Genomic DNA, 20,486 nt, shown 5'->3' with positions numbered 1-20,486 from the left:
AATAGGTAGCACACACCAATCGAAAACTTTTCTCTTTAGGCATAGTGGGAGGTTGTTCTTGAAAATAGTTTGCCATGTGCCAGCCAACCACATTTAACGTGCCGTTCAAAGTATTTGATTGTATTACCTTACATTGAGATTCATTGGCCAAAATATATATAGTGGTCTACCATGTCTATTCTTCTCCAGATATATATTGAATATTCATTATTTGGTGAATTTATTAAACATAACATGGCTGTTTTTCAAGTTTATTTTTAAGCCAAATAGTTCTCCTGCTTTGTGAAACCTCTGTCTATTTGTAGCTCTTCTGCATCTTGTGAAAAGAGAACATGATCATCTGGAAATGTCAATTGATATAAAAAGGCACCATTGATTTTTATACCATCTTTTGCCCTAGCTAGTTTGTGAAATACTTCTTCAAGGCAGGCTGAGAAAAGGATGGATGTTACTATATCACCTTGTCATACATCCTGTTCTATGCTGATTTCTACTTAAAAATCATTAAGGACAATTGTTGCCATTGTTTTTTTCATATTCTAATTATAGTAAGTTTATGTAAGCAGTTCTATGCCGTTGAGCAATGCTTTGATTATTGCTTACTGGAATACTGAGTGAAATGCCTTTCATATCCAATGAAAGCCATGCACAGAGGTATAGTGTATCATTGTGTTGTTCAATGACTTGCTGAACAACCTGATGTGATTCATTGTGTACTGTAGTAACTTCTAAACTCTGCTTGTTCTTGTTCTAAATATTCTTTTTGTTATTAACTAGGTGAAAACCTTTTGCAGAAGAGGCGGAGTAACGACACGGACACAATAGCTGGATTTAAACTGGGTCATTTTTATTAATTAAATTTGCATAATTTATTTAAATAAATTAGCATAAATTAGCATAATTAACTATAACCCTAACAATGACCTACAGGGTCAAACAATTGCTTCCGGGGCGGAAAATGACGTCAGAAAAACTTCCGGGGCAACTTATGGGCTTAGTTCCATGCTGATCCAGGTGAGGGACCACACCCTCACCTAAGTCGCTGCCATGCACTTGCATGTGGGAGGTCCCGCCTGCTAACCCCTACAAGGGGAAGTAAATGGGCAGGACCCAAAGACAGGTTCCCCCCAATTGCTCAGGTCACTCAAACCACAAGCCTTTGGAGAGAACCTGTCAATCATCCCCAAAGATGCCCAACGGAGAACACGCAGTTGCTAAACCACCACCCAGTTTTCCGCCCCTAACCTGCCTACCCAAATGACCAAAGGTAAGCCAATTAGCCTGAACAGGGGCGAAGCACCCCCTAACCGCCAATCCGTTGCTGCAGTGTGGAATAGGTGAAAAAACGGTCATAGCAAGTGCCAAGACCGCCAAAAATTCCTATTCGGCCCCCTAAGGGCGACCCTCAGTGGCACACTGAAAGATAGGGAGGGCGGGTGGGTGTTCGCTTGGCGAGTCCAGGGCGAAAAGGAGGATTTAGAGCCTGCCCAGCCCTTTTATAGGGCTGGCAGGCTCCGCCCTGGACACGTCATCAGGTAGGCCCAAGCCACCCGAAGCTGGCCGAGATCTCGCGAAATCTCACGAGATCTCAGCCTTTCCAAGATGGCGGCTACGCCGAGGGCCGTATCCCATGGCCCTCCTGCAAAACGCGCCAGGGATGAAGACACCGGAGAGTAATTGATGACTAAAAGAAGGCTTATTGGACAATTGGAGTGTTGCTTATTAATTCTCCAAATATTCATCAATGAAAGCAAAATGGCCCAATTGCATATTTTTGCCTTCATTAATGTTAGAATTTTATGCCTCAAATGTTTTTTCTGCTAAATATTTTCCCTGTAATCAGTTGACACACCTTTGCTATGATTATGGTAAGAGTACATATATTTTTAGGTGGTTCAGTGATTAAAATGCTGGGCTTTCAGCTGGAAAGCTGGCAGCCTAGGTTTGAGATCTGAGCATTTCACAATGGAGTAAGCTCCTACTAACCTAGCTGTTCAAAAGCATACAAATGCAAATAGACAAATAGTTACCACTATTGGGAAGGTAACACTGAAGCAGTTACCTCATTTTACCTAATGACAAAATTGGGGTAATTGGTCTTTCCTTCTTCAGCTTCATTATTATTATTATTATTATTATTATTATTATTATTATTATTATTATTATTTATTAGATTTGTATGCCGCCCCTCTCCGTATACTCGGGGCGGCTCACAACTTTTCCAATAGTATTTGTTGTAGAGTAGGAGTGTCGAACTCGCAGTCCCACGGGCTGGATGTAACACGCCCGTTCCAGCTCCACAAATGGGAAAGACATCATGAAATATCACATGAAGACAATGTGACACAACGAGTTTGGCACTGTGTTGTAGAATCAAGATGCTCCCTTTCTTTAGGGCTAGTACGGAAATACAATTGCATAGAATTCCACATTCCCTATGACTCCTGTACAAAGTATTAAATGTAGGAATAATTTAAACCATTTTTAAATGTAATATAGTACTTGTTCTTCCTGGTTCCATATGACTGTAACTTGTTGCTTGTATCCTAAGATTTTTATTAATATTGTTTCTTCATTGCTTATTTGATCCCTATGACAATCATTAAGTGTTGTACCACATGATTCTTGACAAATGTATCTTTTTCTATTATGTACACTGAGAGCATATGCACCAAGACAAATTCCTTGTGTGTTCAATCACACTTGGCCAATAAAATTCTATTCTATTCTATTCTATAATAATCTTTCGATTATTACTATGACTTTTTTTTTACATAGAGATATTTAATAGCATGATTCACATGCTATTAAACAGAAGGAAACAGCAAGTAATTCTTGTGGATCATTTGTATTTCTCTCGAGCTTTTCTATCCTTTGCCAATGATGATTGATGGACAGATTTATTTATTTTATGTTCCCATTTTTCATACTGTGGTAGAGTTCAACAAGATCAAATAGTTTCCTGTTTCTCTGACATTTTCTTTAAAACTTTTTCATTTGAACCTTTTCGTTATATTTCTCAGAAAGTCAAGGTGAATATTCTGTTTATAATTATACGGGCCAAAATGGAAAACAATATCATTGTAAATAATATTGATTAGTTTAACCTTGCCCAATCTGTTACTTACTAGAAATGTTGTGACGGGAACCTGTAAATGTTAGATCTGTGTGCATTATCAACATTTCTGAAAAATACTAGATTGAGGAAGAATGATTGATAATTCCCTCTTTCCACCAACTCCAAAAAATAAGCATCAAGAAGCTATCAAAAGGTTATTTCTTTCTGGACTACATCAAAATATTCTTAATGTGATGGCTGGGGGACGAATTGAATTTTGTCCAAAGCAGGTTGCAGCTTTAAAATGACCTAGCAGAAGATGGCTGATCCATAACAACAAATACTATCATAAGTGTTTATTCTAAGCAGCTGAACACATGGCTTGTTCTGAATGCATAGTTTATTTTTCCTCCCAATTGGTAAAATCACTTTGATAACTGTAATCCTGGTCATGACCCAGGCTTCTTCTCTGATTATTTTTCCAGCCGCAAAAGATAATGTGTTCACTCTTCCAAGAATGATGCAAAACATTTAAACACCAATAAATAACGTGCTGCTTTTCTCTAATTTTCCAGCTTTCCTATTCACCATCATGTGTGTTTTCAACTCTCACCCTGCAGTTTTAGATAGCTGTGCTCTTTAGCTCTTTGTCTGTTAGCTAGGAAGAGATTAGGGTCTTTTTCTCAATCTAGCACTATGATGATCCCTGTTACCTCAACCATTTGTAACTCAGTGAAGCAGGAAATAAACAGACATACCAGAAATACTGGTCTCCTGGAATATCAATGAGAAGGGTAGTCCTAATCATGATTTCTCATTTTAAGCATCGCCAGAGCTCTGTAATTCAAACAGCAAATTTCTGCTTGCTATAGTTCTAATTAGCCAGATGTGCTTGAAATCTTCTAACCTATTTTAATGCACTGAATTTTCAGAGTTGATTTTAAGGCTGCATGGAACAAGGAAGCTACATTTTTTAAAAAAATTAAAAATAGGAACCCCACAAAGATTACTATTACAAATTAGTATTTATTACATATTTCCACTTCAACCTTTTATGTTTCCATGCTATAAATTGTCAGTTTAAAATTATGGATATTGTTTTTTAGAAATATAATGGCAGTTCTATTTATCTCTAGGTGAGAAATGTTCAATTTGATATTACTGTCTTATTGCATATTGCCCGTATTGTATGATCTGGGTTTCTCCAGAAGCAGAGAACATAATGTAAGTGCTTATCTTTTAATGCCTGGGAGATTTATGGACAACCTGTTTTCCTTAACAATCATGATCTGCCACACGTGCAGAAATCCCATGTGGGTTAACAAAATAATAGGTCTTTAAATGGCTGCAGGAGTACCAATTGTTTAAGAGCAGTGTCATTTATCCTCATGTGACAAAGCCCAGGGACGATATTGGCCTTGAGGGACATGAACCAATCAGCAGAAATAAATATTAACTTGAATAGCTTTGGTTGAGGATAAGTTTGCATGGGAAAAATTCAATTTGATTTTTGTCATTAATCCTTTTCAGTCATGCCAATGTGTAACATTGGTTTCTTCAAATGCAAAGCAATTTCATCATTTTTTGAAAAATGAGTAAAAAATCCTCCAGCTATATGCCTCTGCTGGAAAGAGGATGTGATCGAAACAGTCAAAATTGGTGATTACAGCTGTGCGTGGATACCAAGTCCCAAAGGTGGATAAAAATAGATTTTTTAAAAAAATTAAAAACTTAATTTTTTAGATTTAAATCAGGTTTTTTTTATTTTTATCAAATTTATTTTAATAAATGCTTTTGGAATAAAATAAAATCTACCTAAAGATAGTTTTCTATTTAAGATACATTAATAATGTAGTTTATTCAGCATGAATAAGCATGAAATAGTTCAGTGGATTTGCAGCTGGCTGAAGCGTAGACATCAGAGAGTTATTGTTAATGCTGAGTATTCTGAGCAGAGGCAGGTTACAAGCGATGTGCCACAAGGGTCTGTTCTGGGTCCTATTCTTTTTAATATGTTTGTGAGTGACATAGGGGAAGGTTTGGTAGGGAAGGTTTGCCTATTTGCCGATGACTCTAAAGTGTGCAATAGGGTTGATATTCCTGGAGGCGTCTGCAATATGGTAAATGATTTAGCTTTACTAGATAAATGGTCAAAGCAATGGAAACTGCAGTTTAATATTTCCAAATGTAAAATAATGCACTTGGGGAAAAGGAATCCTCAATCTGAGTATTGTATTGGCAGTTCTGTGTTAGCAAAAACTTCAGAAGAGAAGGATTTAGGGGTAGTGATGTCTGACAGTCTCAAAATGAGTGAACAGTGCAGTCAGGCAGTAGGGAAAGCAAGTAGGATGCTTGGCTGCATAGCTAGAAGTATAACAAGCAGGAAGAGGGAGATTGTGATCCCGCTATATAGAGCGCTGGTGAGACACATTTGGAATACTGTGTTCAGTTCTGGAGACCTCACCTACAAAAAGATATTGACAAAATTGAACTGGTCCAAAGATGGGCTACAAGAATGGTGGAAGGTCTTAATCATAAAATGTATCTGGAAAGACTTAATGAACTCAATCTGCATAGTCTGGAAGACAGAAGGAAAAGGGGGGACATGATTGAAACATTTAAATATGTTAAAGGGTTAAATAAGGTTCAGGAGGGAAGTGTTTTTAATAGGAAAGTGAACACAAGAACAAGGGGACACAATCTGAAGTTAGTTGGGGAAAAGATCAAAAGCAACATGAGAAAATATTATTTTACTGAAAGAGTAGTAGATCCTTGGAACAAACTTCCAGCAGACGTGTTTGGTAAATCCACAGTAACTGAATTTAATCATGCCTGGGATAAACATATATCCATCCTAAGATAAAATACAAAAAAATAGTATAAGGGCAGACTAGATGGATCGTGAGGTCTTTTTCTGCCGTCAGTCTTCTTCTATGTTGAAAGAAAGAAAGAAAGAGAGGGAGGGAGGGAGGAAGGAAGGATGGAAGAAAGAAAGAAAGAAAGAAAGAAAGAGGAAAGGGAAGAGGAAGAGATAGATGAGAAAAAAAGAAAAGGGATTGGAGGGAGAAAGAGAGAAAAACTCTGTGCTATTATTTTTAATTATTCCATTATTTATCGTTTGTTAATATTTTATACTATTTTACACATAGAGTGATTTTACTGCCTTTCTTTTGCCCAAGGCTACCACATATTTTTCAAGGATTTATATGCATTCAATGTCTATAGTCCAGAGCAGATATGCTAGGAACAATCTGAAGTTAAAGCAAACTAATTTGTCACAAACCACTTAATGAGCTGAACTGAAGATTGCTGAACTATATGGAACAATGCCATCTTGACATTATCCTGGTGATTAACAAAATTTTAGTTATTTGAGGCAAAACTGTTAATTGCTTTAGGACTTCTATTTTAATTTAACTATAAGTATGCCCAAGGTTCTACAGCTACAATTATTTTTTTCTCCTTGCATTATTATAAAAAATTGTATTCTTTTTATGATGTTAGAATTGTTGACATTGATTCTTATAAAACATTTTGAATTAGCAGACTAAAGTATTGGCTGGATCAGCTTTCCCCAATACTGATGCCTTCTAAATGGGTAAACTTTAATTCCCACTATCCTCATTACACAGGATGATTTGGCTAATGTTGGGAACATCTGTAAGATGTTGAATCTGGGAAAAGCTAAGAAATATATTATAATATTGTTTCTGCCATTTACAAGTTTCAAAACTGGATTAGGCACTGAGTCAATAAGCAGAAGCTCACATAATTCAGTCACATGATACAAGAAGATGATAAAAGAAACAACTTATGTTTTCAAAGTTGAGGGAAATACAAAGAGGACAGGTGGATGGGGTCAAACATATCATTGTGATGTCCTTTGAAGAGCAATAGATTATTTCCAGGTACAATACATAAGTGCTTATACATACAGTTGCCAGGTATCAGATTTCATGACAAGCAATTAACAGTAGAATTCATATTTCATGATTGATGGGTATCCCAGTGAAGAAAGTTAGCAACCACCTCTCTTGGAAGAATGAAATATTCTAGCAAACATTAAAAAGGCAGGATATTATTTATCCTTGGATGAGAAAAGGAGAAACAGGTTTTTAAAGACAAAGAGCAGCTGTCTCCAGCTCGCTGCCTCCCAGCAAATATTTTGGTGCCAGTCCATCTACAAAGTTAAAGACCACAACTCCAGAGTGATGGGATTAAGACATCACCCAGCACAGTTCAACCAAGCTTATTTCAGACAAACTCCTACGATTTGCACATGACCCCTACATTGGGCCAATAGGATACATTTCTTACACAGGAACAGGAAGCTCTGGGCCAAGGGCCAAGAGAGGATATGTCTCTCTCTTCACTCCATGTGTTCAGTTACCCAGAATCACATGTGCTTGGTGGTTCTATTTCACCATTAAACCATCCTTCCATGCTTCTTTCATGTTTCCAGTGTCTTTCTCCCTACTTGGAACTGAACCCAGATGGACACCAGTTAAAAAAATGAGCAGAATTCAAATTGGTTAATGGTGTGGACAGTTTGGGATTTCAGGGTTTAGTGACTAGTCTAGGGAACAGAATTTATGGTGTTTCTCCAGCAGCTGTAGATGGTACCTTCAGAGGCCAAATGATCTGCTATGCAAATCATAGTCAAACTAAACAAGGACTGACTGGGCATCTATCATTATAGCCAAATGTCTAGACTTTTGTTTAATCTTTGACATAGCTGTTTTCTGATTGCTGAGGGTTGATCAGGGGTCATGATCATTGAATCCTGAACCCAACTTTGCAGCTATGAAACCATTTTCCACGGAGAGGGGCGGCATATAAATCCAATAAATAAATAAATAAATTTTGGTGCAGTGGTTAAGTTGCAGTCCTAGTAAACAGGAGTTTTAGTCCTACTTTAAGCAGGAAAACAGCTGGGTGAAATTGGATCAATCAGCAAGGAGCTCTTGTAGGAAAAGAAGAGGAGGAAGAGGGAATACTTCTTGAACTACATATGAAAGGGGCAGGGTAAAAATCTTTTAAAAGGCTACGGTGCTATGTGGTTAATGGTTATCTCAATACTAACATTTTTATTTTATTTTCAGGAGTCATTGTTTAAGATGCTGCCCTTAACATATACAAGAGGCATTGTATTTCAATTCAATTCAATTTATTAGATTTGTATGCCGCCCCTCTCCGAAGACTCAGGGCAGCTTTCCCAATCTTTCAAACATTTGGCAGATAATTAAAACAATTAGCAAAGGAACATATAGCAAGTTTTCAAAGAGTTCAAGAAGAGAAAACAAGGCAGCACTCAAGATCTTGGATCCTGTTCATGTAAGTTTCTTTGAAGTGAATAACTAATTTGAACTTGTTAAAAATCTCTGACCAAGCACCTGATGAATTAGCACTATGATATGTGAATCCATTAATGGAATTTCACTCATTTGGAAGGCTCCAGTTCTTTCATCTGATAGAAGTATGCTTAGTACACAGATCTAAAAATATGTTTTCACACGAAATAGTGAAATACTGTAATTACAAAAAGAAATAATAGCAAAATAGCAGTTATTTGTAGCAAAGAGGGACAGGTTTTCAACATCGAGCTATAACTGAATTCTTCTATGAGGAAGTAGAGAAACATTGGTGTACATAACCTGGTCATAATAAATACAATGGTATTTACAAGAGAGAGTATACCGGGCTTCATGCTCTGGGGAATCCTGATCATGATACCATGGTCTTTTGAGACTGAAGGATGCCAACACAAATACCTGGACACTTGACTAATGCTCTAATGTACAATTCATATGGGTTCTAAAATATGTGAATCTGGAGATGCCGCCCACATCCATTAAAACAGGTATATATTCTATTTTGGGGGATTAAGGCTGCAATGATCTTTGAATAACATGCTGAGGGTTTCACATCACAAAATAGGTGGACCCAGCACAAATAAATGGGCAAGAACAAGATGAAAGCTAAATTGAAAGTATAATTAATAGGATTCCTCTGCTATCTATTTAATTAGATCCTAGTTAAAAATTATAGACCAAACATTTAGAGGAGGTGTGGCCAATCTTTGCAATGGGGGCATATGGCCATAGGTTGATAGACTATGAACATGGAACGAATAGTATTGAAGGGTAGATTAAACTGGTTAGAAAAAATATCCTTATTTTCTTATTTTATCACATAGATGCCTCGTGTATAGGGAACAACCATATGGGTATATAATCCCCTCAGTCAAAATTTAGCACCCAAGTCTTAGCTTTCTGTGAAACCTCCTTAATTTTTTAAAAATAATTTTTAATTGAAATTTTAAAACAGTAAAAAAACATATATACATATCCATGTGACATTGGTTTATAATCTTTGCACACATATATATAGTTCCATATTATCATTTTGTATAATATTTATATTAACAATCATTTGAAAATTTACTTGTTCTTTCTGATTTCTAACCAATTGCAATCTCCTTAAGTTTTATCAGCAGCCTTCTTCAACTCTATTTTACGTAACTATCTTCACTATTTTGTTGTGTCATCTGTAAATCTCCTACAATAATTTGATAGCCATGAACACTATTCCTTTGTTTTGTTCAAATTCATCTGTTTGCAGAAATTACTTGTTTCCTTTTATTTAAACTGAAGATACTATGTGCAGCTGCAGAGGGAGCCATTGCAATAAGCAAACAAACAAACAAAAAATGCTTTAAACAATTCTGTGTTTCTTTGGAAAACCAAGGCTGGGAAGACTTGACAGGTGAAGAGGCTATCCAAGGTCATTCATTCCAAAATCCATTTTAGGGTTGTATCTTTGCTATCTTGGGATACTAAATAATGTGCAGAAATTCTTTGTTGGTCAAAAGAAAGAAAGGAAGGAGAGAGAGAGAGAGAGAGAGAGGAAAAAATATAGTTTGATAGCACTTTACATTTATTTATACTTTTAAAATGGAATTATGAATCTAAGGTTTTTTAGAAGGTTAAGGATTCAAGTCTCACCAAAGATTCTCCTGGTGCTTTCTGGGATGAATATTTTATTCTTTGGTTTTTAATAATAATAATAATAATAATAATAATAATAATAATAATAATAATAATAATATTGTGATTGTCAAAACAACGAATTGTCATTGGCAATGAAAGTCATGTGACACCCAGAGACCAGTCCCACCATACATAAAATTTAAAAATAGAATAAGAAATAGAATAAAAAATAGAATAAAATGTCCCACTCACTACAAATTCCCCACCCTGAACCACTCAACCATCTACATGACAAACCGAGTAATATTGTCCAACAGTTCACTGATGGTGACCCTTTAGTTCGTTGTTAAGTTCGAGTATAGCTCTGGGATAAAAACTATTCAGGAAACGTGTGGTCCGAGTTCTAGTTGTTCTGTATCTTCTGCCAGAAGGCAACAGTTCAAAGAGATTGTAAGCAGGATGAGCAGAGTCCTTGAGAATGGTATGCACCTTCCTAGAACAGCGAGATGTGAAGATGTCATCCAGGGCGGGTAGCTGGAGCCCAGTGATGTTCTGGGCAGTTTTAATAATTCTCTGTACAGCTTTTTTTTAAAAACAAAAAACAAAAAAACCCCTTCCAGTTGCTATATTAAATACTGATTGTTTTCATAATATTGAATCCCGAAACTGCAATCTTGGCAAATATTGTTGGCAAACAATCTTGTTGGTGGCAAGATTGAGAAAATAACTTGTTCTTACCTTTTTTTTTTCAAATTATGAACATAACTTTTTTTTTTCATTTTCTGTACAACATAAATTGATTGGTAGCTTTCATCTCCATGAGGTTGCTTGTCTCCAATACAAAGAACAGACAAAAATTCTCTGCATCACCCCTGACCTCCACGTACACCCCTGTGTTTCCTTCTCTTGTTCTGTGGGTCTGCAGTGTTTGTGCATGGTCAGTGATAAATATTGGATTATAAAGCCCTTTCCAAATACAGTGGTACATCTACCTAAGAACGCCTCTATTTACAAACATTTCTATATAAGAACTGGGTGTTCAAGATTTTTTTTGCCTCTTCTCAAGAACCATTTTCCACTTACAAACTGGAACCTCTGAAACTGTAACCAGAAAAGGCAGGGAGAAGCCTCCGTGGGGCCTCTCTGGGAATCTCCTGGTAGGAAACAGGGCCAGAAAAGGCAGGGAGAAGCCTATGTGGGACCTCTCTAGGAATCTTCTGGGAGGAAATAGGGCCTCCTCCCTCCCTGTGGTTTATTTATTTTATTTATTTATTTGTTAGATTTGTATGCTGCCCTTCTCCGTAGATTGGTTTCCCCAATTGCACACATTATTTGCTTTTACATTGATTCCTATGGGAAAAATTGCTTTTCTTACAAACTTTTCTACTTAAGAACCTGGTCACAGAATGAATTAAGTTCGTAAGTAGAGGTACAAAAGCCTTTGGTAAATATGGGATTGACACACTATTAGAACAAAGTAAAAAGGGAAAAATGAATGGCACCTGGACATCTATTTGTCATAGGTGTCCAGGAAAGTAAGAAGAAATAAATGACCTTTTTGTCAACCAGTTAATTAATATATGTAGAGACTTGCCACAATGGTAATGGGAGACCTTGTTTACCCTGACATCGACTGGGAAACAAACTGTATCAAGTGGGAGATCAAATAGGTTTGTTACAAGCATAGCTGACAACTTAGTCATCCAAAATGTAGAAGAAACTAGTAGGTCAATTATACTGGATTTAATTCTTACTAACAGAAATGAAATGATAGAAGGGATTGAATTTGCAGCAATTGGGGGTGGGGATGAGGAATGACTATGTTATATTGGAATTCAATAAAATGTAGGTACAAGCAAATAGAACAAAATCAAGAGCTCATTTCAACAAAGTAGAAAGAGTTTAGGAAGTATTCCATGGATGGAAGACTTAATTCACAATCAAAGTGTTGGTTATGACCTATAAAGCCCTTCATGGCATCGGACCAGAATATCTCCGGGACCGCCTTCTGCTGCACGGATCTCAGCGACCGATTAGGTCCCACAGAGTGGGCCTTCTCCAGGTCCCGTCGACTAAACAATGTCATCTGGCGGGTCCCAGGGGAAGAGCCTTCTCTGTGGCGGCCCCGACTCTCTGGAATCAGCTCCCCCCGGAGATTAGAACTCACCCCACCCTCCTTGCCTTCCATAAACTCCTTAAAACTCACCTCTGCCGTCAGGCATGGGGGAACTGAGGCGTTACCCCCCCCCCCTCCCTCAGGCCTATGCAATTTATGTATCGTATGTCTGTGTGTATGTCTGGTTTAATAATAGGTTTTTTAAATGTTTTTTAAATTTATTAGATTTGTTGTAAATTGTTCTATCGCATGTTGTGAGCCGCCCCAAGTCTATGGAGAGGGGCGGCATACAAATCTAATAAATAATAATAATAATAATAATAATAATAATAATAATAATAATAATGGCAGAAACAACTCAAGAAACTTGTTCAACTCAACATCTATATACAGTGTACAAAAGCGAACATCACTCATGCATTAATCTCCAGAACCATAAAGCCTAAAAACTTTAAATTTGCTACGTACATTCCTCTTGGCTTCTGGATGCTCACTAAGAAAGCATTTTTTAAAAGGACAATCGTAGCATGAATATTTCTTATTTTATTATTAGCAAGCTCTGATTCTAAGGAGTTCTCCCCCTACCCACTTGAAAAGAAATCTGATCCAAATGCAAAACACAAGCAGAGGAGTTTTGATTTTGCTTTCACTGCAGCAAGCAGTTTTTCTACAAACAGTTGAGCTAAGCCACAAACAGACTCCTTCCTGTCTCCTTCCTCCTCACATAGCAAATACTATTTGACTTTCCAAACACCCCTCAACTCCCTCACACAGTGAGAGGATGCTAGCCATATGAATACCAATGGATGCTGGCAGGCAGAGACAGATTTTTCTCCCCTTATTTTCCTTCTCGATTCAGATGAATCTGTTCCTTCCACCATAACACCGGTTAAAGGGAAAAGAGGCGGAAAATGCAAGAAAAGATTCAGAGATGCAATTAGGAAAACATAGGATTAGGAAGAATCTGAACTTCAAATACGAACTGAATAATCAAATTATCACAGATAATCCCCACTCGGTTAAAGACCTTGGTATACTAATAACAAAAGATTTAAGTGCCAAAGCCCACTGCAACAACATAGCCAAGAAGGCTTCAAGAGTTGTAAACCTAATCCTACGTAGCTTCTGCTCTGGCAATCTCACACTGCTTACCAGAGCTTACAAAACTTTTGCCAGACCCATCCTCGAATACAGCTCATCTGTTTGGAACCCATATCGCATCTCAGACATTAAAACCCTTGAAAATGTCCAAAGATACTTCACCAGAAGAGCCCTTCACTCCTCCACTCGAAACGGAATATCCTACGAGACTAGACTTTCAATCCTGGGCCTAGAAAGCTTAGAACTAAGACACCTTAAACAAGATCTAAGTATTGCCCACAAGATCATATGCTGCAACGTCCTGCCTGTCGGCAACTACTTCAGCTTCAACCACAACAACACAAGAGCACACAACAGATTTAAACTTAATATTAACCGCTCCAAACTGGACTGTAAAAAATATGACTTCAGTAACCGAGTTGTTGAAGCATGGAACTCATTACCAGACTCCATAGTATCATCCCCAAACCCCCAACACTTTACCCTTGGACTATCCACGGTTGACCTATCCAGATTCCTAAGAGGTCAGTAAGGGGCGAGTAAAAGTGCACTAGTGTGCCTTCCGTCCCCTATCCTATTGCTCTCCTATATCTCCTATACCTTTCTTCTATTCCTATATTTCTTCTTCTATTCTTTCATTGATATGTTCTATTACTATATCTTCTTTTCTATTCTTTCTTAGATATATTTTACTATGAGTAAATCCTCTATAACCTTCATCATGTATTTTACTATTTTACTATGTGTGAATATATAAACTTTGTCTCTAAATGTTTATTTATTTATTTTTTATTTATTTTGTCCAATACACAATGAGAGTTTTAGTGTGTGTGTGTGTGTGTGTGTGTGTGTGTATATATATATATATATATACACATACACACACACACACACACACACATACATACATACACACCCATTAAAACTCTCATTGTGTATTGGACAAAATAAATAAATAAAAAATAAATAAACATTTAGAGACAAAGTTACTGCATAACCAGAAGCCAATGTGTGTTCTTCAAAAACAGATCCTGCCAAACAAATCTAATTTCATTCTTTGACAAAATGACTAAATTAGGTGACCAGCAAAAGCGGTGGACATAGCATGCTTGGATTTCAGTAAGTCACGAAATGTAACAAGAAATGTACCACGACCTACTTCTTGGTAAACTCTAAAAATGTAAGACAGCATCAGCATTAGATCGATTTGTAACTGTTGATGAACTACATTCAAATTGTGGTCTTTAATGGAACTACATCTACAAGGAGGGAAGTAAGCAGTTGGGTACCTCAAATTCTGTTTCATAAACAGTTTAAATGATACCAAGCTGGCAGGAATAGCCACCAGCCCACACTATAGGTTCAAGATCCAGATGGATATTGTTATGGTTGGCTCTGGTCTAGCTCCTGCCCCAGGGAATGGGGAGGTGGATGCAGGGGAAAATTCAACATGTCACAGGCCTGTGTTGTTGCCGACAGAGTTCAGAGTTTAGTTTGCTCGGACGAAGAAGAAGGTGGGAGTGACTCGGCAGAGGAGGGCTTGGCACACAGCCCAGGCAGTCAATCGCCCTTATCTTCCGTTGATTCAGATGATGATGTTTTGGACCCACGGAAGAGCAGAATTATGCATAGAAGAGACCAAGTAAGAACATATTACAGGAAATAAAGAAGGCCATCTGTGTTTGGGTGGGCTCCAGTAATTAGGGCTGCTGCTATAAATAGCAGCATGTGGGTTTGGCCGTTGTGGAAGAACATCTGATCGGAGTTCGTCAGGAATCTTGGGTTGCCAGACTTTGTTGCTTTTTCACGCCTTTGAAACCAAAGCAGAGCAACGTGTGTGTGTCTCACTTCGTTGGAAGAAGAAGGGGTGTGAAGTTTCTTCACAGCTGCTAGCTAAGTATTTAATGACTTCTTAAGGGAAACTGTACAGACTACCCGGTTGTTTTGGGAAGAGTGCTCTTTGCAATACAAAAAGAGTGCTTTGTTTATTTTGAATTTTGTGATAAAGAACATAGTTTTGAATTTTCAAACGTGTGTGTGTCTGAAATTTGTACCCTTGAATTTTCGGGAGGCTCCTATCAGACAACCCGGCAGAACAGATATCAACAGGCTTGAACACTGATCCTATCTAATAAAATGAAATTTAATGAAGAGAAAAGTAAGGTTTTACACTTAGACCGGAAAAACCTAATGTACCAGCAGATGTGGGCAATAGGCAGCACGGTGTGGAACACCATTCTACCAACAACAATGGAGCTGCCAGCCATGCACGCACCATGCATGCACCATGCACACAAGATTCGGCTTCTGCACATGTGCAGCAGCCAAATGTCGCCACCCACATCAGCAGCAACAATGCTCCTGCCCCTTCTTACAAATTATTTTCACCTTACAAACCCACTGCCACCACTGTGATGCACTGCCTCTGGACTTCCATTGCCAGCAAAGCACCCCCTGAGGCTCCCCTCCACTTCTGGACTTCTATGTTTTTGCGATGTTGCAGGGGAATCCCAGCAGCGCAAAAACGGGTGCTTCGCTGGCAATGGAAGTCCGGAGTTGGGGTTTCTAGTGAGGGGAACCTCAGTGAAATCACAGCATCGCAAAAACACAGAAGTCCGGAGGTGGGGTTTGTTATGGAGGGGAGCCTCAGGAGAATCCCAGCAGTGTAAAAACGGGTGCTTTGGCTGGCAAAAGGGGTGAATTTTGGGCTTGCATGCATTAATTGCTTTTCCATTGATTCCTATGGGAAATGTTGTTTCGTCTTACAAACTTTTCACCTTAAGAACCTCGTCCCAGAACCAATTAAGTTTGTAAGACAAGGTATCACTGTATAGTGATTTATTGTTTGTGTTCAGTAGTTGAAACGCTAGTTTCTAAATTCTTTTTGCAGAAGCAATAGAAATTAATTAATAATGCTAACCACATAGTGCTAATCCAAATGAATAATAATCCCAGAAGCTTATTGTGATCCAATAGACAGAGTGTTTGTTCATTTAAACATTTGAAATGTTACTAAATTATATTATTTGACTTTGATCTTTACAAAGTTAACATCGCACACTTGCATTTCATTTACATTTCATTCCTCAGGAGAAATATGTAAATATTTACATTTACCTATGGTTTTCTCACTAGGTTTGCCCTTTATCAGTTCTGAGCTTTGTTTTATTGAAGTAAGCAAAACAATTCTTCCATGAAGAATTAACAGCAGACTATTTTTGAATAGTCTTTGGTGTGGGAATATCAATATTTGTCTGGATGAAATTTCTCTACACAAAGCAATTCAAAGCAATTCAACTATTGTAGATTTTTTGAACTCATGGTTGTAGAATAAAAAGGGTTGAAGAGTAAAAAAAAAAAATTATATTTTAAAAAAATATTACTTTGAAATGATTAATGGCTATATTTTATTTGTAGAATTAATTTATATGTAAGAATGTATTGGTTTCATGTGGGGTTTTTATTTTCAATCTCTTCTCCAGTATTGTACATTATTTTATATTCTAAAGATAGATCATCTTTTTTCCCACTACATATAGGTCATGGGATATGTTAAGCATTCCCTTCTGGCTCTGTACACAATATTTATTTTTATTTGTCTAGTAATATAGATAGATATAACATTATTTATATACATGAGATGGGTACTAATAAGAGGGAAACATTAGCTTACCTTAAATATATTTGGCTTGTTAAGGATATTAAATAATTATTCAGAGATTATAGTAATTCTATAATACCTTATTCGCTTTTTCAAAAGCTTGAGGGCTTTAGAAATTCAGAATTCTGCTTCTCAAAATCACTTACCTAGTTTGACAGATATAATTCCACCATGATTCAGACGGTTTTGGAAAGGAAATATGTATAGAACCTCTGCTTCCCAAGGTTTTATTATTTTAAAAAATCATTAGAAAAAGTTGTGCTGCAAATTGCATGAAAACCAGACCAGCACCTGGACAGATAAGAAACTGTTCATATGATAGTTCCAGTTAACTCGGAACTCAAAACTATTCATGGGTTTATACAAAGAAATAAAAGGTAAGAGGTATTACTTGGGAGAGAAATTCTTAATTTATATGCTTTCCATATTTCATGCTGAGTATATAATGATCCTTATATTAGATAAGTAAAATCAAGCAGTAACATAAAAAACATATATTTTCAGGGGGAGGGAGGTTAGTTGGTGAGTTACCTGGTACATCTACTGTAAGTACCAAATAGCAATAATCAAGCTAATTATCTATTCTGCTCCAAATTGTTCCAAAACTGCTTTTGCAGTTATCAGACTAAAGTGAAATTGAATGGAGAAAATAATTTAAAAAATAAAATGGAGATTGGCTAGCAAACCAGATTCCCTAGAATTTCCACCTTATAGCCCTCAAGCTCTATAAGTATCTTCATTTTTCCATTATTCAGATTCTTCTGTCTTGGTTTCAATAAAACTTGGTTCTTTTCCTAAGGACTGTGCTCTTTCTTCAGATCCAATGGATATTTATTGTTGAAAACTTTTATTTAAAATAAAGGTATACATTTCCCCCCTAAAAGCATGCTGGCATTTTTATTTCATTTTTGCCTCAATACATTTGGTTTTCTTCCAGATGTCCTTCCTTGCTCTAATCTGTAATGCTATCACCAATTTGAAAAAGAAGTAAATGACAATGTAGACAAAAGCAGGTTATTTGAAACCACTTCACCGTTTTGGTATAATGGTTCACTATGGAACTATTATTGTCCAGATTTCAATAGGAATAAAAATGGAGCAGCTTTATTTTGAGTATGAGTTCTAATTATCCTTCAAAATATATTGTCTTTGAAAAGGAACTCTACTAGAAATAAATGTTGAAATCAATTGTATGTGTTTTTCCTATATTTTGAGAGTACTTTCCATGCAGTTCTTAATAATTGCTCTTTTTAATCCCATTCTACTTACTTTAACCAATTACAGTTCTAAATCAGCCTTTTAAATTAGCCATTTCTAATAATTGGAAAAGTAATATATTTTCTTTACCTTCCAATTAAAATAATCTTGTTCTTTAGAATAAGGCCCTTTTGCTCTGTACAAAATCAAAGATTTTGTGATGTCATTAGGCTTTTAAAAGCCATGTACTGGTAAAGGGTGATTTTCTATGGGAAATTATATATTCAAGTACCTTGCTCGAGCAGACTGAGGACATAAATTATTGTCTTTGGTAGAGTACAGAACAAAGGATAATTTCCTTCCATCATTATGTAGGAAAGAAAAGCCAGATGGAACATTAAGTATGGGTTCTCCATAACAACTGTACTACTCTGAGATGTGATTGCAGTGGCTCTTAATATATTGTCATTCAGTAATGTGCTGAATGTTCCAGGTATGGATTAATAGGCATATTACGGTGAGTAATTTTTTTTCTGAATGGGAACAAGCACATCAATTAAGTGTGATTTTTGCCCACTTTCTCAATTTTCCAAATTTGTATTCCTTCTGACTGATTTCTGCATGAGTTTATGAATTTTTGCAGGAGAGGCGGAGTAAAGACACGGACACAATAGCTGGATTTAAAACTGGGCCATTTTATTAACATAAATTTGCATAATTTATTTAAATAAATTAGCATAATTAGCATAATTAACTTATGACCCTAACAAGGACCCGCAGGGTCAAACAAATGCTTCCGGGGCGGAAAATGATGTAGAATAAACTTCCGGGGGAACTTATGGGCGTAGCTCCATGCTAATCCAGGTGAGGGACCAGTCCCTCACCTGAGACCTTGCCATGCACTTGCATGTGGGAGGTCTCGCCGGCTAACCCCTACAAGGGGAATTGAATGGGTGGGACCCAAAGACAGGTTCCCCCCAACTGCCCAGGTCGTCAAAACCACAAGCCTTTGGAGAGAACCTGTCAATCATCCCCAAAGATGCCCAACAGGGAACACGCAGTTGCTAAACCACCACCCAGTTTTCCGCCCCTAACCTGCCTACCCAAATGACCAAAGGTAAGCCAATTAACCTAAAACAAGGGCAAGCACCCCCTAGCCGCTTATCCGTCTCCACAGTGTGGAATAGGCAAAAAACCGGTCCTAGCTAAAGCGCCAGGACTGCCAAAAATTCCTATTAGCCCCCCTAGGGCGACCCCGGTGGCACACTGCAAGATAGGGAGGGAGGGCGGGTGTCTGCACCACGTAGTCCGGGCGAAAAGGCCGATTCCGATGCCCGCTCTTTTATAGGGCCGGCAGGCTCCGCCCAGACTACGTCATATCAGGCCACTCGCGAAATCTCGCGAGATCTCGGCTGAACCAACATGGCGGCTGCCACCGGTATCCGTGTCCCCCGGTGCCTCCTGCAAAATGTGCCAGGGGATAAAGACCACCGGCGGTATTATTGAAGTCTGAAAGCAAGTTCTCCCACAAATGTATATTTTTTTGGACATCTCGTGGCTAAATGATAGATTTAATTATACTTTTTTGTAAGATGCATTTTAATATCTTACTTACCAAATGATATGTGAGTAGTGGTCGTTAGAGTTTGAATTCACAATCCATGTGTAAAATTGCTCTGTCAATGCATTCTGGTTTGCAATTTAATCAGGATACTTTTTTTCATTTCAAAAACCATTGCAACCATTCTTTTTTATTCCATATTCCATCAGAAAGAAGGTTTCTCAGGATTGGCAAGAAATTCTGAACTTTTAGCAGCTGTTCCATACTTAATCTGTTCAATATGTTCAATACTTAATCTGTTCAAAAGGAGGTCAAACCCCTATCAAAATCTTCTTATACTGTTCTGGCCATTCTGAAATTTTCCATAGTTTGTAAGATTTCTAGGAATGGAAATCAAAACACGTGGAATACAGGCAGTCCTTATAGATACATTGGAAAAAATAGGATCCAACATCCAACATCTTGATAATACAGAGATCAGAAAATAGAAACAGGTCTTGAAAGCTGACAATTGAGTGTCATTTACTTCATCACTCCTCCACACTACGAGGCCTTAAACATGATCTAAGTATTGCCCACAAGATCATATGCTACAACATCCTGCCTGTCAATGACTTCTTCAGCTTCAACCACAACAATACAAGAGCACACAACAGATTCAAGTTTAATATTAACCGCTCCAAACTTGACTGTAAAAAATACGACTTAATAATCGAGTTGTCAAAGCATGGAAGTCATTGCCAGACTCCGTAGTGTCCTCCCCTAACCCCCAACATTTTACCTTTAGACTATCCACAGTTGAC

The 20,486-nt window shown here is 37.4% G+C and overlaps 1 protein-coding gene across 1 annotated transcript in view; it reads left to right on the top strand.

The window, feature by feature from the left end:
• The first annotated feature begins 1,602 nt into the window (after nt 1-1,602).
• Nucleotides 1,603-20,486, top strand: part of MYO3A (myosin IIIA) — a 153,437-nt gene continuing 134,553 nt past the window's right edge. The window contains 2 exon segments of the mRNA XM_070728212.1: nt 1,603-1,673; nt 8,233-8,392. Of these exon segments, the coding sequence (XP_070584313.1) occupies nt 1,603-1,673; nt 8,233-8,392 (231 nt within the window).

Source organism: Erythrolamprus reginae, chromosome Z (genome assembly GCF_031021105.1).
Source record: "Erythrolamprus reginae isolate rEryReg1 chromosome Z, rEryReg1.hap1, whole genome shotgun sequence".
In the NCBI taxonomy this organism is placed as follows: domain Eukaryota; kingdom Metazoa; phylum Chordata; class Lepidosauria; order Squamata; family Dipsadidae; genus Erythrolamprus; species Erythrolamprus reginae.
The sequence above is the reverse complement of the archived record's forward strand: the minus strand, read 5'-3'. Positions and strand labels throughout refer to the sequence as shown.